This window comes from Camelus ferus, chromosome 3 (genome assembly GCF_009834535.1).
Source record: "Camelus ferus isolate YT-003-E chromosome 3, BCGSAC_Cfer_1.0, whole genome shotgun sequence".
NCBI classification, from domain to species: domain Eukaryota; kingdom Metazoa; phylum Chordata; class Mammalia; order Artiodactyla; family Camelidae; genus Camelus; species Camelus ferus.
The window spans coordinates 115,742,508-115,756,980 of NC_045698.1; the positions used below are offsets into that span (position 1 = coordinate 115,742,508).

The 14,473-nt window shown below is 43.4% G+C and overlaps 1 protein-coding gene across 50 annotated transcripts in view; it reads left to right on the forward strand.

The window, feature by feature from the left end:
• Positions 1–14,473, forward strand: part of OBSCN (obscurin, cytoskeletal calmodulin and titin-interacting RhoGEF) — a 169,429-nt gene that overhangs the window by 28,813 nt on the left and 126,143 nt on the right. For 43 of the 50 annotated variants that reach the window (XM_032477303.1, XM_032477305.1, XM_032477304.1 and 40 more), the window contains 4 exons: positions 1,367–1,642; positions 5,275–5,550; positions 7,918–8,193; positions 11,610–11,885. In XM_032477303.1, the coding sequence (XP_032333194.1) occupies positions 1,367–1,642; positions 5,275–5,550; positions 7,918–8,193; positions 11,610–11,885 (1,104 nt within the window). The remainder of the gene's footprint in view (positions 1–1,366; positions 1,643–5,274; positions 5,551–7,917; positions 8,194–11,609; positions 11,886–14,473) is intronic. The other 7 variants (XM_032477322.1, XM_032477338.1, XM_032477348.1 and 4 more) reach the window with 4 other exon arrangements.

Here is a 14,473-nt window from a genome sequence, read left to right on the forward strand (position 1 = left end):
GATAGATACACGGCCCGAAGGACCGGAGTAGTGGTCGCAGACACAGCCCTGCATGTAACAGATGACCACGTGTCCCTCTCACCCCCTCCTTTTTTTAAAATGTGGAATCATGCAAGCAGTGGAGGCAACGTGGTTTTAATAAATAGTACTTGGACCATTTAACCAGACAGAAGAAAGATTGGACCAGTAACTTATAACATACACAGTCAGCTTCCATAGGGTTAGAGACTGCATGCAGAGTAGAAGGGGGAACCATAAAATGCTTAGATGATAATATACATGTTTTTAATTACTTCAGGGTAAAGAGTGATTTCTTAGAGTACACGTGTGCCAACCGTAACAAAAAAAATGTGACATTAGACTGCACTAAAACTAAAGGTGTCGCTTCATCAGAAGACAGCCTAAGTCAGTGAAAAGGCAAACCACACAGATGTGGAAGGTATTTAGAACACACGTAATTGTCAGGGCTCTAGCAGTTAAATATATAAAAAGTTCCTAAAAATGAACGTACGATGGAAAATGCTACGAAATTTGGGCAAAAGCCTTAAACGGTGACATCGCAGAAGAACAAACATTGATGACCAAAAGCATCAGAAAGGGTCCTTCACTTTGTGAGTTCTCAGAAAAATGCAGAAGGTAGCCATGGGAGGCAGAGCTTCACTCCCACCAGATGGCCCACAGGGACAGAGAATAAGAGCGTGGAGCCACTTTGCCAGTGTGCACTTGTCCCGCACCATCCTGTCGGAAAGGCTTTGGCCTGTCTGGGAATGCACGCATCATGACCCCAGAGCTCTCTCCTAGAGGATTTGTGCAGACGGGACGTTTTTCACAGTGTCCTCCCCTGAAACAGACTGCATGGTGCCCTGGTGGAATGTGTAGATAAGTTGTCTTACATGTTGCTGACAAGGCAGTGACACTTCTCCAGGCCACACAGCTAGCGCATGACCTGGAGGAGTTTCCTGTCCCCCTACATTCCTGCCCATGCAGTTGTTTCCTGGTGCAGCAACTTTCATGACTTGAAGGTGAAAAATGTCCTGAATAACCTTATGGAAAAGACTGGGGCGCCATCAGGAGGGATGAAGAACACATGCCTTGAGACCCTGCAGATCCTGTGTGCATAGGGGAAGGGTTTTACAGGGTCCCAACCAGGAAGAGCCCAGAGTGATGGGGGGGAGAATGCATAGTCAAACGGTGTTACCTGTGGGTGACACAGGCAAGGGCTTGTCCTGGCCACAGCACTGGTACAGAGCCTGGAGAATCTCCAGCCCCGCAGCCTCCCCATCCCGGTCTTCTTTCCCCAGTGTTGCCTACCTACTGAGTTGGTATCTTTGACCCCGTGTATCCCTCCCTCCCTGCCTGTCCCCAGAGCCCTCGGTGGTGTTTGCCAAGGAGCAGCCGGCACACAGTGAAGTGCAGGCCGTGGCGGGGGCCAGTGCCACGCTGAGCTGCGAGGTGGCCCAGGCCCAGACGGAGGTGACGTGGTACAAGGACGGCAAGAAGCTGAGCTCCAGCTCGAAAGTGCGTGTGGAGGCCGCGGGCCGCACCCGGAGGCTGGTGGTGCAGCAGGCGGGCAAGGCAGACGCCGGGGAGTACAGCTGCGAGGCCGGGGGCCAGAGGGTCTCCTTCCGCCTGGACGTCACAGGTCAGTTACTGGAGTGGGCAGTAGCCTTGTTTGGAGACGATGGGTCTGATCGGAGCCCATGTTGTCCCTGGTGTTCTTTTCATCACACACATCTCCCTTCTTTCCATCTTGCTGTTTCTCCTCCCGTGGCTGAGCCCAGGGTGGCTGGATTAGGTGGGAGTGTAGGAAGCAGAGGGGCCTTCGTTCATCTTGAGTGGCGTTTCCATGCTTGGTCCTTAGTTACATGTTCCCAGCGCCTGCCTGGTTTTCTTCGTTGTCTGGGGCTCTGAGTCTCCTTGGCTTTGGGGTTCGAAGTAGATCAGGGGACTCTCAGCTGGAGATATGGAAACTTCCTCCCACTGGATGATCTGGCAGCTTCCAGATTTGCTCACCCAGAACTATATGTAGGCTCTCACTCGTGATATATTTGGATCCAATGGGACCAACAATAAGGAGAAATTTCAGTTACCCATGCCAACTTGTGAATATCTCAAGCGGAACCTTGGATCATCAAAGTTTTAGATGTTCTGTGAATCTCTTCCTTCCTTGCACAAGGATGGAGAAGCGTCCTCTGCGCCTGCACCATCGAGATCCAGGCCCTGTTGCGCTGTCTGTGCCAGGTACACAGAGAGCAGGGACGGGTAGACATGTGCCTGTCGGTGCACCTCTGAGGTTGGAATATTCCCCTTAAAGCAAACCTTGCTTTCCTTTTGTCTTCAGTTAGAGCATCCTGTGTCAGAATTTCCCTGGAGGCTGATGTATAAATTTAGAAATGGAGAGGCATTGGGAGCTTATGCTGTACCAACATGCTTCGTTAAAGAGGCCTTAACATAGTAGCAGTCTGACTGGTAAAACAGTTTTTATTTCAAGCATTTCCTAATGGTCAGTGTGTGTCTGTGCATCCCAGTCTGGCTCATAGAGGAGGATGAGAAATCAATGTATCTTCTTTGTTAAGAGAGTGTGAATGTGACTTAGGGCTGGGCTGCTGCAGTCCCACGTGTGCCTCCTAGGTGCTGCCACAAAACAGTGTGGTGTTGTATCTGTGTTCAGTGATGTCTGAGTGTGTAGAGATCCGAAAAGGCCGCTATATCTATTTGTGTAACATTATTTGAGGAAAAGATGACAAATCATTTTATGAGAAAAAAAAATTGGAAAGTTGTAACTTTTGGCGAATTCCTGGAAAACTATCAAAACTGACACAAGATGAAATAGAAAACTCAGCCCAATGTTTGAAAGACATGGAACCAGTAATTAAACAGAAATCTTTTCATAGAGGAAGCCCTAAGCCTAATGGCTGTATTGATCAATTTTACTGAATATTTCCATGTTCATGGAGGTTCTTCAACAGAATAGAAAAGGGAAATACACCGTCCAAGTCATTTTCTGTAGATAACACAGTATTGATACTTAGATGTTACGGGGAAATTTGCAGAATTAAAATTATAGACAATCACATATAAATGCCAAAGCTGAATTAAGATATTTTGCAAACTGTACAATGTCTGAAGAGGACAATACATGATGATGAAAGTCATAGTCCAAGAATGTGTGGTTGGATGGACCGTAGAAACATTAGAAAATCAGAATAATGGGTAATCTTAACAGCATGAAACACAGAAATGTTTTGATTATCCCCCAAAAATGCAGAATAAAAATGTGTGATAGAATTTAACATCATATATCCTGAAAAATTATTTGAGAAGCTTAGGTTTCATCTCATGATCTAAAATTCATAACAGGCTGTAAATATAGAGATTCTTCCTTACTTTGAAACACGGCAGCACAAATGACACCAGCTAACAGCACACTTAAACAGAAAGCCCGGCTTGGAAATCAGGCAAGATAAGGAGGCTTTCTGCCACCACTTGTAACATTGGAAAGCATAGTAAACAGGAATGTGAGATAAAGGTATAAAATTGACAGAAGAACACCAAACGTTTTTTTTAAATGAGGATATTGTTGTCAATTCAGAAAGTTCAACATATTAATGATTAGATTTAGTAAGAGACTTGGAGAAGATTATTGCATAAGATCAATGTACAGGAAACACTTTTATATATGCACTTAGCAACAGACAACTTGAATGTGAAATTTAAAAGAATGACAATAGCTTCAAAAGCATCATTTTCTAATTCAAGTGTAATAACTGATGTTTAAGTTTAATGATATTAAGTTAGTAAAACTATTAAACACTTTGAGAGATGAAAGACACAGAAACCATGGAGAGTCAGTGATGTTCATTCATAGTCAAAATTCAAATATGTATCCTTTTGGATGGAAAGAAAATTGACAAATTGGTTACAAAAGCCAAAGACTCTGAAAAAAAAAACAAAGTGAGAGCGTTTTCTATACTCAATATCCAGATTTAGTGTGGAGCTACGGTAATGAAGACAACGTGGGCTGAATTTGTAGATACTGACAGGTATCTACAGAATAGATAAACAAGATTACACTGTACAGCACAGGGAAATGTACACAAGATCTTGTGGTAGCTCACGGCGAAGACGAATGTGACAATGAATACGTGTATGTTCATGTATGACTGAAACATTGTGCTCTACACCGGAAATTGACACGATGTTGTAAAATGACTATAACTCAAAAAAAAAAAAAAAAAGAGAAAACACAACATGGACTAAATGCACAGATGGATAAACATGAAAGGAATGGATTATTGCCTCAGAAACAACTCTGCACCACTGGGCAACAGCAGCCCATGTCTTTTGTGTTTTATGAGGTTGCGAGTGTGATGTGCAGAGACAGGGTGGTCTCTTCACACGGGGCGCTAAGATCACTGACCATGTGGAACAGAATGAAATAAAATTAGCCGTCCTCTCGAATCATGAAGATCAATTACACGTGAGTTACAGACTTTAATGTGAAAGATAACATACGCTGTCAGTAGGCAGTGCAAAGTATTTCATGCCCTCAATGTATGAAATATTTTGGAAAAGGAATATAAATGTACTAATCAGAAGGACAAATTGATCTACATTTCCATGTTAAGTTTAAGAACTGTCTGGATCAGGAGACACCGTAAAAGGGTGAAACAGAAAAGGCAAGGCACAAGAATGGGGAAGAATTTCACAACAAATGCAACTATCAGTGCTTTAGCATTTCCGTAAGTAAAGGGCTGAAAAAGACAGACAACCCTATTGAAAATGGGGCAGAACGTGAAAATGACATCACCAAACACTCAGAAACGTGACTCACGTTTTCTGTCATTGGGAAAACGGAAAGACAGCCACAAGGTGTAGAACTTCAGCTGCACCAGGTGGATGACAGATGACAACACTGAGAGCAGGAAAGAGAGTGGAGCTTCCGGAACGCTCGTGACATGGGTCAGAAACTCTGGATGCATCCAGCACTGTTGAGGTCTTCCTGCATCATGACCCCCGTATCCTCTGTGCACAGAAGACTTTCACAACAGCGTAGCTGGACCAGCTCAGAGGAATGAGTGGGAGAACGTATAAACCATGTTCTTTGTGTGTGACACGGACAGGGGGACTTGTCCCAGCCACATCACTGGCTCAGAGCCTGGAGAATCTCCAGCCCCCCAGCATCCTCATCCCAGTCTTCTTTCCCCAGTGTTGCCTACCTACTGAGATGGTATCTTTGACCCCGTGTGTCCCTCACTCCCTCCCTGTCCCCAGAGCCCTCGGCGGTGTTTGCCAAGGAACAGCCGGCGCGCAGTGAAGTGCAGGCCGTGGCGGGGGCCAGTGCCACGCTGAGCTGCGAGGTGGCCCAGGCCCAGACGGAGGTGACGTGGTACAAGGACGGCAAGAAGCTGAGCTCCAGCTCGAAAGTGCGTGTGGAGGCCGCGGGCCGCACCCGGAGGCTGGTGGTGCAGCAGGCGGGCAAGGCAGACGCCGGGGAGTACAGCTGCGAGGCTGGGGGCCAGAGGGTCTCCTTCCGCCTGGACGTCACAGGTCAGTTCTTGAGGACACTAAGTCCCCCCTTGTGGAAGGCAGGGTCGGGCTGGCTTACAGCCCCACCAGACCCTTGTGCACCTGCCCTTAGATGTCCTCTCATCATGTCTCTTAATCTTCCGTCTGGCTTTATACCCATTTTGGAACCAGGGAGGATGAATGGGGAGGGTGTGCATGGAAGGAAGGGAGGCCGTGTCTGTCCACTTGTTCCCGCACAGTAAGGCTCAGGCACACATGCTGAGCACCTGCCAGAACCTTCTGTCGTCCCCTGGTGTGAGGGCCCTGGCTCCACCTGATGCTTGGGGTCTGAGGTAGCCTGGGTGTCCGTCACCAGGCAGCGTGTGACTTCCCCCCATCATGTGTCCTCGCAGCCAGCACACGCCCTCAGCCAGCACCCCCTGGTGGTTCTCGGGCTGCAGGGGCTGTTTCAGTTTCACTGAACCCAGACTAGGGGACGTTTGTCTGCACAGTCATACATGGAATTGTGTCAAGAGTGAGCTTTGGATGAACCCATTTGATTTTCTGGGATATCCTTTCTTCCTTTCCATGGATGCAGAAGCTCTTCCCCTCTGTATGTGGCAAATTATAGGCCCACGTTTCGTTGTGATGTCCTTGCAGGGGGAAGAAAGAAGGGAGGATTGGGAACGCTCACCTGTGATATTTAGGGGGATTGATTTCAAACAAACAGCATTTTGCCTTTGTCTTCAGTTTGGATGTGCAATGTCAGAATTCCCCTTGGAGTTAGATTTATAAATTCAGGATGAAAAGGAAGAAGTCACTCCTCCACCTCAGTACCCTGTGCCAAGTACGGGGATTTGCTGTAGTAACCGCCTCTGACTGACCAAGGAGTGTTCACTTCATTGTATTTTCCTCACGGCTTATGAGTGCCTTTGCTTTGTGGCTGGTACCTACTGACACGTAAGAGAGGAAGGTTGTTTCCCTCCCGATATGAGAGTCTTAATGCCGAACGGGGGGGACCGCCCTCCCACCTTGACTCCAGGGTGCCAACACATACTAGTTGGGGGTTTTGTCCGTGTAGATCATTTGTGAGGCTTAGAGATACCCCAAATCCTGCTACGTGCCTCTGTTTAATGTGGTCTTAGGAGGATATTGAAAAGTATCGTAAGATACAGAAAATGAGAAATTGTGAATCTATGCCTGAAATCAGTGGAACTGATTATGTCAAATCTTCTAAGCTGAGTAGTTCTTTGGTGAACTGTAGCAAATATCCTGGAAAGCAGCTGTCATTCCACACTTGTGCAGGTGATCCTAGAGTAGAAAAAGGAGATACAGCCCACAAGTGGCTTTATTTCCGGAGCATAACATTGATACCAAAATCTGACAAGAAAGGCAGGAAGAATGAAGTTACAGACCAATCAGTGGTGGCCCCCAAGGCGAAGATCATAAAGAAACAGTGAGCAGGATGAACTCAGCAGTATCTCAGGAGGGTAAAACACAGTGATGGAGGTCATTGTCCAGTCACCAGAGTATGGTCTAACTTTGGCAACGTTGATCAATATACAGATTGATGTGAAGAGACTGAAGGCAAAGAGATGTGATTATGTCAATGAGTGCAGAATCAAATGCTTGATTACAATTTAGCATCCTCCATCGAGAAGAAAGTTTGACGAGATTTGGCATCAATTCATGCTGTAGAATTCTTAACAAACTGTAAAAAAGTGTTCCTCTGTGATAAATGGGGCTGTGGAAAGATAGCACCGCACTTTAAAGTTTACCTTGAAAGCTTTCATATTAGGGACAATAAGCAGTGAGCAGAGGAAGGAGGGAAATAAACTCAAAGGCAAACCATTTGGGGAAAGTAAAGGTGAGACTTCTGGGTGATTTGATTGTCAACTCGCAGAATCCAAAAGATAAATAAAGATAAATTTGGAGATAAGTTACCATGTAAAAAAAAGACGTTATGCAGAAAACATTTCCATTTGTATATACTAGCAAGAAACACTTGGAAAATGAAAATTAAAAGAGTTACTATTGCATGAAAAATAGATTTCTGATCTGAAGTCTGATGAAAGTTGCTAAGAGGCTGTATGGGGACACTGTTAAACTATTTATGAGACAGTGGAGAGGTTGAAGTGGGTGGATAGAAATTTGTGGAAAAATCAAAGCTGTTCATAACCATCAAATTCTGATTTAAAAACTGGGTGGGAGCACAGTTGGTGTGATTAAAAGACAATGGGCAGACTCCAAAGAATGATAGAGACTTGCCTGGACACAGAGCTGGTGCAGAGCCTGGAGGATCTCCAGACCCCCATTATCCCCAACCAGGGCTTCTTTCCACAGTGCTGCCTTCCTGACTGAGATTGTGTCTGTGACCCCGTGTGTCCCTCCCTCCCTGCCTGTCCCCAGAGCCCTCGGTGGTGTTTGCCAAGGAGCAGCCGGCACACAGTGAAGTACAGGCCGTGGCGGGGGCCAGTGCCACGCTGAGCTGCGAGGTGGCCCAGGCCCAGACGGAGGTGACGTGGTACAAGGACGGCAAGAAGCTGAGCTCCAGCTCGAAAGTGCATGTGGAGGCCGCGGGCCGCACCCGGAGGCTGGTGGTGCAGCAGGCGGGCAAGGCGGACGCCGGGGAGTACAGCTGCGAGGCCGGGGGCCAGAGGGTCTCCTTCCGCATGGACGTCACAGGTCAGTTCTTGAGGACACTAAGTCCACCTGTGTGTACGGGATGATAGGGCTGGCTTACAGCCTCAACAGACTTTTGTGCACCTGCCATTAGGCGTCCTCTTGTCATGTCTCTTCATGTTAGGTCTATAAATTAGGAATGAATGGAAAAAGTCACTCTGCCACATCAGTATGTTTTGGTAATGGGAAATTAACATAACAGCAGCCCCTGGATGGAAGGGAGTATATATTTCACTGCTGGTTTAGAGCCTGGAGTTTTCAGTCCCTTTCTCACCATTCAGTGCTTTTCCTGATTTTGTTTTTCTGACTTTGTTGTGTTTTTTCACCCCGTGAACTTGTATGTGTTATCATAGTTCCCAGTGGGATTTCTTAAGGGGCAGCTGGTACACAGGAAGGTTCATTTATTTTGATGGACTTGAGTTTTATTCTGAAATGGGAGGTAGCTTATATCAAGACTGAACAGGTGGGAGAAGGATGGAAAGAAACTCTGTTGGAGCTTGAACGTGTTTGTGGAGGTGTGACTCTTGGGCTGTGGCTGCTTGTGAAGCAGGCTGGCAAGATAAAAACTAGGAAGTGTATCTGCTAATTCCAGGACCAGGAGGTCTCCTTCCATGTATGTATTTTTCATCAGTTATTGGAGATACCAAATTGGCATTATTTGGTAGTGCGAATGGGACAGCCTTGTTGCACAGTCAGAACCTGCTGCTCTTTTTCTGTGTATTAATATCTTAAATCTCCTATCTTCCAATCTTCCATTTTCATGGCCAATGTTTGGTCAAGAAAGCATGGATGAGTGGTGGATGTGGAGGGAAAGTGGCTGTTCTTTTATACCAAGTATTATTTTCCATGTCATAATGCTTAGTCACCTTTTTCCAGCACATGTTCAGACTGCATTGGTGTTCCTTCATTTTAGGAGTCTTGCTATATCTGATGCAGAGGGGTGAGGTAGACCAGATGTGTCTCTCCTGGGATTGTTCTGGCAGATCATGTAGATAATTACTTGGCACACTGGACATATCCTGTAAACAAGAGGTGTTTGAATTCATTGGATAAGGATAAGGGGAAATTTTGTCTACACGTAATACTTGGAAATATTTCAAGGCTGCACTTCGGGTTTTCAAAGTATTAATTGTCTGGGACACCCATTTTACATGAATATGGAAGCTCTCTGCACACACATGTGTGCACCAAATTCTCAAACAGTAGAGGATTACACATTGATCAATTCCAAAAATCTTTATCAACTCACACAAGAAAAATAGCGAAGTTGTACAGTCCATAACCTTTTGACTAAATGGAACCATAGTGAATAATCTTCTCAAGAATAATACCTAAGTCCAATGGCTCTACTCTTACATTGTGCTGAGTGTTCTGGAAAGAAATTATTTCATATTCATATAAATTCTTCTTTAGTATTGAAAAATGAGATACAGTCTAATTCATTTTTTGTCAATGACATATCATTCCTACCAAAATCTAATAAAGTATATGGAGGATTTAACACAGGTTAATCTCTTGATGATGTCAAGGATAGTATCTTTAAAAAATAGTAGCAGACTGAATTTAGCAATTTATCAAAAGGATAATCCACTATGAAAACAGTCATACTCCAGGAGTGCAAGGTTGGCTTAACACAAGAAACATTAAAACTCAATAGAAAGCTTGAAATTAACAAAATAAAAGAGAAAAAGATAAGATTTCCTCAATTTAAAGGACAATAAAAATACTCAAGAAAATATCACACCAAATCCAGGAGATGTATTTGATAAAATTTAACATCAATTCCTGCCATAAAAATTTCACCAACATATAAATGAATGGTTGTTCCTTTTTTTTTAGACTTTTTTTTATTGAGTTATAGTCATTTTACAATGTCATGTCAATTTCCAGTGTAGAGCACAGGTTTTCAGTTATACATGAACATACGTATATTCATTGTCCCAGGTTTTTTCTCTGTGAGCTACCACAAGATCTTGTATATATTTCCCTGTGCTACACGGTATAATCTTGTTTATCTATTCTACATATGCCTGTCAGTATCTACAAATTTCGAACTCCCAGTGTGTCCCTTCCCACCCACTCCCCCTTCCTTCATTTAATAATTGGTAGTGGAAAATAAACTAGCTAGAATCACACATAAAATGAAACCTTGAAAGTATTGCATATGAAGTAGGGAACAAGACAAGGAAGCCAACTGTCACCGCTTTAATGCTACATTTACAGCACACTTGGGGGACATAAAATAAAAGATGAAAACTTGGGGAAGTAAAACGTGGAAGTCTCAGATAGTATGATTATCAATTTAGAAAATCTAGCAACATTAATTACTACACTTAATATGAGACTTGGGAAAGATGACTGTATATAAATATTAATATACAGAAACAATTCTATATCTGTATACAAGAAACAAGAAACTAGAAAGTGAAATATTAAATTTTGAGTTGTGGAAAAAGGAGATCTTTTCATAAGTGGTCTTAAGATCATTAACTGTATAAAAAGAAAATTGAAATCTATTTCATACCACACGAAGAATTCAACCCAAGGAAGGTTAGAGACCTCAATGGGAATGGTAAAACAAGTTTTTAAAATCAGATAATATACATTGTTTAATGGCTTCAGAATAATGAAAGATTTGAATACACAAGATAAATGGAGAAACCACAGAGACAACTTGACATATTTGCCTACAGTATGCCAGCAAACAATAACTTAATTTCACCAGAAATATTACAAAGGAGCAAAAAGTAGGGCACAGAAATGGGGACGATATATATACACACATAACCATCAACACCTTGGCATTTAATTATATAAAAATCTCCTAAATGAATATGGAAAAGACGGGCAATGTTATTGAAACTGGGGCAAAACTTGAACAGTGACACCACCGAAGGGCAAACCACAGAAGGACCAAAATGATCACAAAGATTCCTCACTTTGTGACTCAGCAGGACCATGCAAGAGACAGCACAGGGGGAGTAGCCTCACTGCCACTAGGTTTCCAAGAGTTAACAGCCCTGAGGGTGGGCAAGGGGTGGATCCTCAGGAAGTGTCCTTCACTGCAGGTGAGAACGTGGCCCTCACCAAGGTGAGGGAAAGGGTCTGGCCTCATCTAGGAAGGGTGAGAACTGCATGACTCCACAGCTCTGGTCCCAGAGGAGGTGGACATGGGAGAAGCTGTTCCCAGTGTCTCGCTGGAACAGCACGCACAGCTCAGGGGCAGAATGTAGACATAAATTGTGTCCCTCGTTGTTGAGAAGGTGGCAGAGCTACCCTAGGCTGCACAGCTGGTGCACAGCCTGGAGAAGCTTCCTGTCTTCCTGCCTCCCTGTTGAGCGGTTCTTTCCCCAGTGCTGCATCTTCACTTAGATGGTATCTTTGACCCCGTGTGTCCCTCCCTCCCTGCCTGTCCCCAGAGCCCTCGGCAGTGTTTGCCAAGGAGCAGCCGGCACGCAGTGAAGTGCAGGCCGTGGCGGGGGCCAGTGCCACGCTGAGCTGCGAGGTGGCCCAGGCCCAGACGGAGGTGACGTGGTACAAGGACGGCAAGAAGCTGAGCTCCAGCTCGAAAGTGCGTGTGGAGGCTACGGGCTGCACCCGGAGGCTGGTGGTGCAGAAAGCAGGCAAAACAGATGCCGGGGAGTACATCTGCGAGGCCGGGGGCCAGAGGGTCTCTTTCCGCCTGGACGTCACAGGTCAGTTCTTGAGGACACTAAGTCCACCTGTTTGTATAGGATGATAGGACTGGCTTATGGCCTCAACAGACATTAGACATTCTGATCACGTCTCTTCATGTTGAATCTATAAAGTAAGAATGAAAGGAAAAAGTCACTCTACCACATCAACATGCTTTGCTAATGCGGAATTAACGTAACAGCAGCCCCTGCCTAGTAGGGAGTATATATTTCACTGCTGGTTTAGAGCCTGGAGTATTTTCCACTGAGTGCTTCTTGTCCTGATTTTGTTTTTCTGCCTTATGTCTATTACCCCAGCATTTCTATGTATTACCATAGTTCTTAGTAGCATTTCTTAAGAGGAAGCTTTCACACAGGAGGTTCATTTTTTAGGTGGACTCCGGTTTTATTCTGAAATGGGAGGTAGCTTATATTAAGACTGAATAGGTGGAAGAAGGATGGAAAGAAACTGTGTTGGAGCTTGAACGTGTTTGTGGAGTTATGGCTCTTGGGCTGTGGCGGTTTGTGCAACAGGCTGGCCAGCAAGACATGAGCGAGTGTATCTGCTAATCCCAGGACAGGAAAGTCTCCTTTCATATATGTATTTTTCATTGGTTATCAGGGATAACATTTGGCATTGTTTGGTAGTGATAATGGGACAGCCTTGTTGCCCAGTCAGACCCTGCTGCTCTTTTTGTGTGTATTAATATCATAAATCTCCTATCTTTCAACCTTCCATTTTCACGGCCAATGTTTGGTTAAGAAAGCATGGACGAGTGGTGGATGTGCAGTGAGAGGGGCTATTCTTTTATGCCATGTATTGTTTTCCATGTCATAATGCTTAGTCACATTTTTCCAGCACATGTTCAGACTGCATTGATGTTCCTTGGTTTTAGGAGTCTGGCTCTATCTGATGCATAGTGCTGAGGTAGACCAGATGTCTCTCTCCTGGGATTGTTCTGGCAGATCATGTAGACACTTACCTGGCACACTGGAGAGTTCCTGCGAACAAGAGATATTTGAATTCATTGAAACATACCAGGATAAGGGGAAATTTTGACTACACGTAATACTTGGAAATATTTCAAGGCTGCACTTTGGGCTGTCAAAGCTCTCTGCACATAGATGTGTGTACCAAATTCACAAAGAGTAGAAGATTGCAAATTGATCAATTCCAAAAATCTTTATCAACTGACACAAGAAAAATAGACAAATTGTACAGTCAGTAAACCTTGGAATAAATGGAACCATAGTAAATAATCTTCTCACAGAGTAGTATCTAAGTCCATAAACTCTACTGTTAAATTTTACTGCATATTCTGCAAATAATTTATCCCATGTTCATATAGATTCTGCTGTATTATTGAAAAATGAAGTACATTAATTCATTTTTTTTGGTAGATGACATATCATTCCATCATAGCAAAATCTGAAAAGGTAAATAGGAAGAATTAACACAGGTAAATCTCTTGATGATGTCAAGAATAAAAAGTAGTAGCAAGCTGAATTTTGCAATTTGTGAAGAGGATTATTCACTATGACAACAGTCATACTCCAGGAGCGCAAGGTTGGTTTAACACAAGAAATACTAGAAACTCAATAGAAAGCTAGACTTGAACCAAATAAAAGAGAAAAATGATACAATTTCCCCAATTTAAATGGAGAATAAAAATATTCAATAAAAAATAACATCATAAATCCAGGAGAAGTACTTGATAAAGTTTAACATCAATTCCTGCCATAAAATTCTTACCAAAGGATAAATGAAAGGGTTCTTCATTAATAATTAATAATTGGTAGTGGGAAAAAACACTGGCTAACTTCAGACAGGAATGGAGAAGTTGAAAGCATTGCATATGAAGTAAGGACCAAGACAAAGAACCCAACAGTCACCACTTTAATGCTACATTTACAGCACACTTAGGCGGGAAATAAAACAAAAGATTAAAACTTGGAAAAATAAAACATGAAAGTTGCAGATGATATGATTATCAGTGTAGGAACTCTAGGAACATGAATTACTACACTTAAGGAGACAATTGGGAAAGATTACTGTATATAAATTCTAATATACAGAACACAATTCTGTATGTATATGTCAGAAACAAGAAACTGGAAAATGAAATTTTAGAAAAATTGCAATAACATTAGATGGATCATCTTACCAATTTTAAGTCTAATAATGATCTTGTGCCTACTTGTGGGCAAAAGTATTAAACATTGTTACAGGCAGTGAAAAAGATATAAATAAATATGTAAATTCTGTGGAAGACCAGAGGTGTTCAATTTCAAAGTTGATTGCAAAAAGTAGGAGAGTCAAGCCAGTCTTGAAGAACAAAGTGGGGACATTTGCTGTAACTTATATCAAGAATTTTTAAAAAGGTACAGCAATTTGGACAAGTGGACTTCAATGCAAAGAACAGCACAAAGGAATGGAATTCACACTGAGGTGTGGAGAGGGGACAGTTTTTACCCAAGTAGTGTTAAGACCATTAACCATATAGGAAAATAAAAGAAAATTGAAATTTGCCTCACACCACCCAATCAACCCTATGCAGGTAGAGAATGCTCAAACAAGCCTTTTATCAGATAATATGGATTTAAGACCT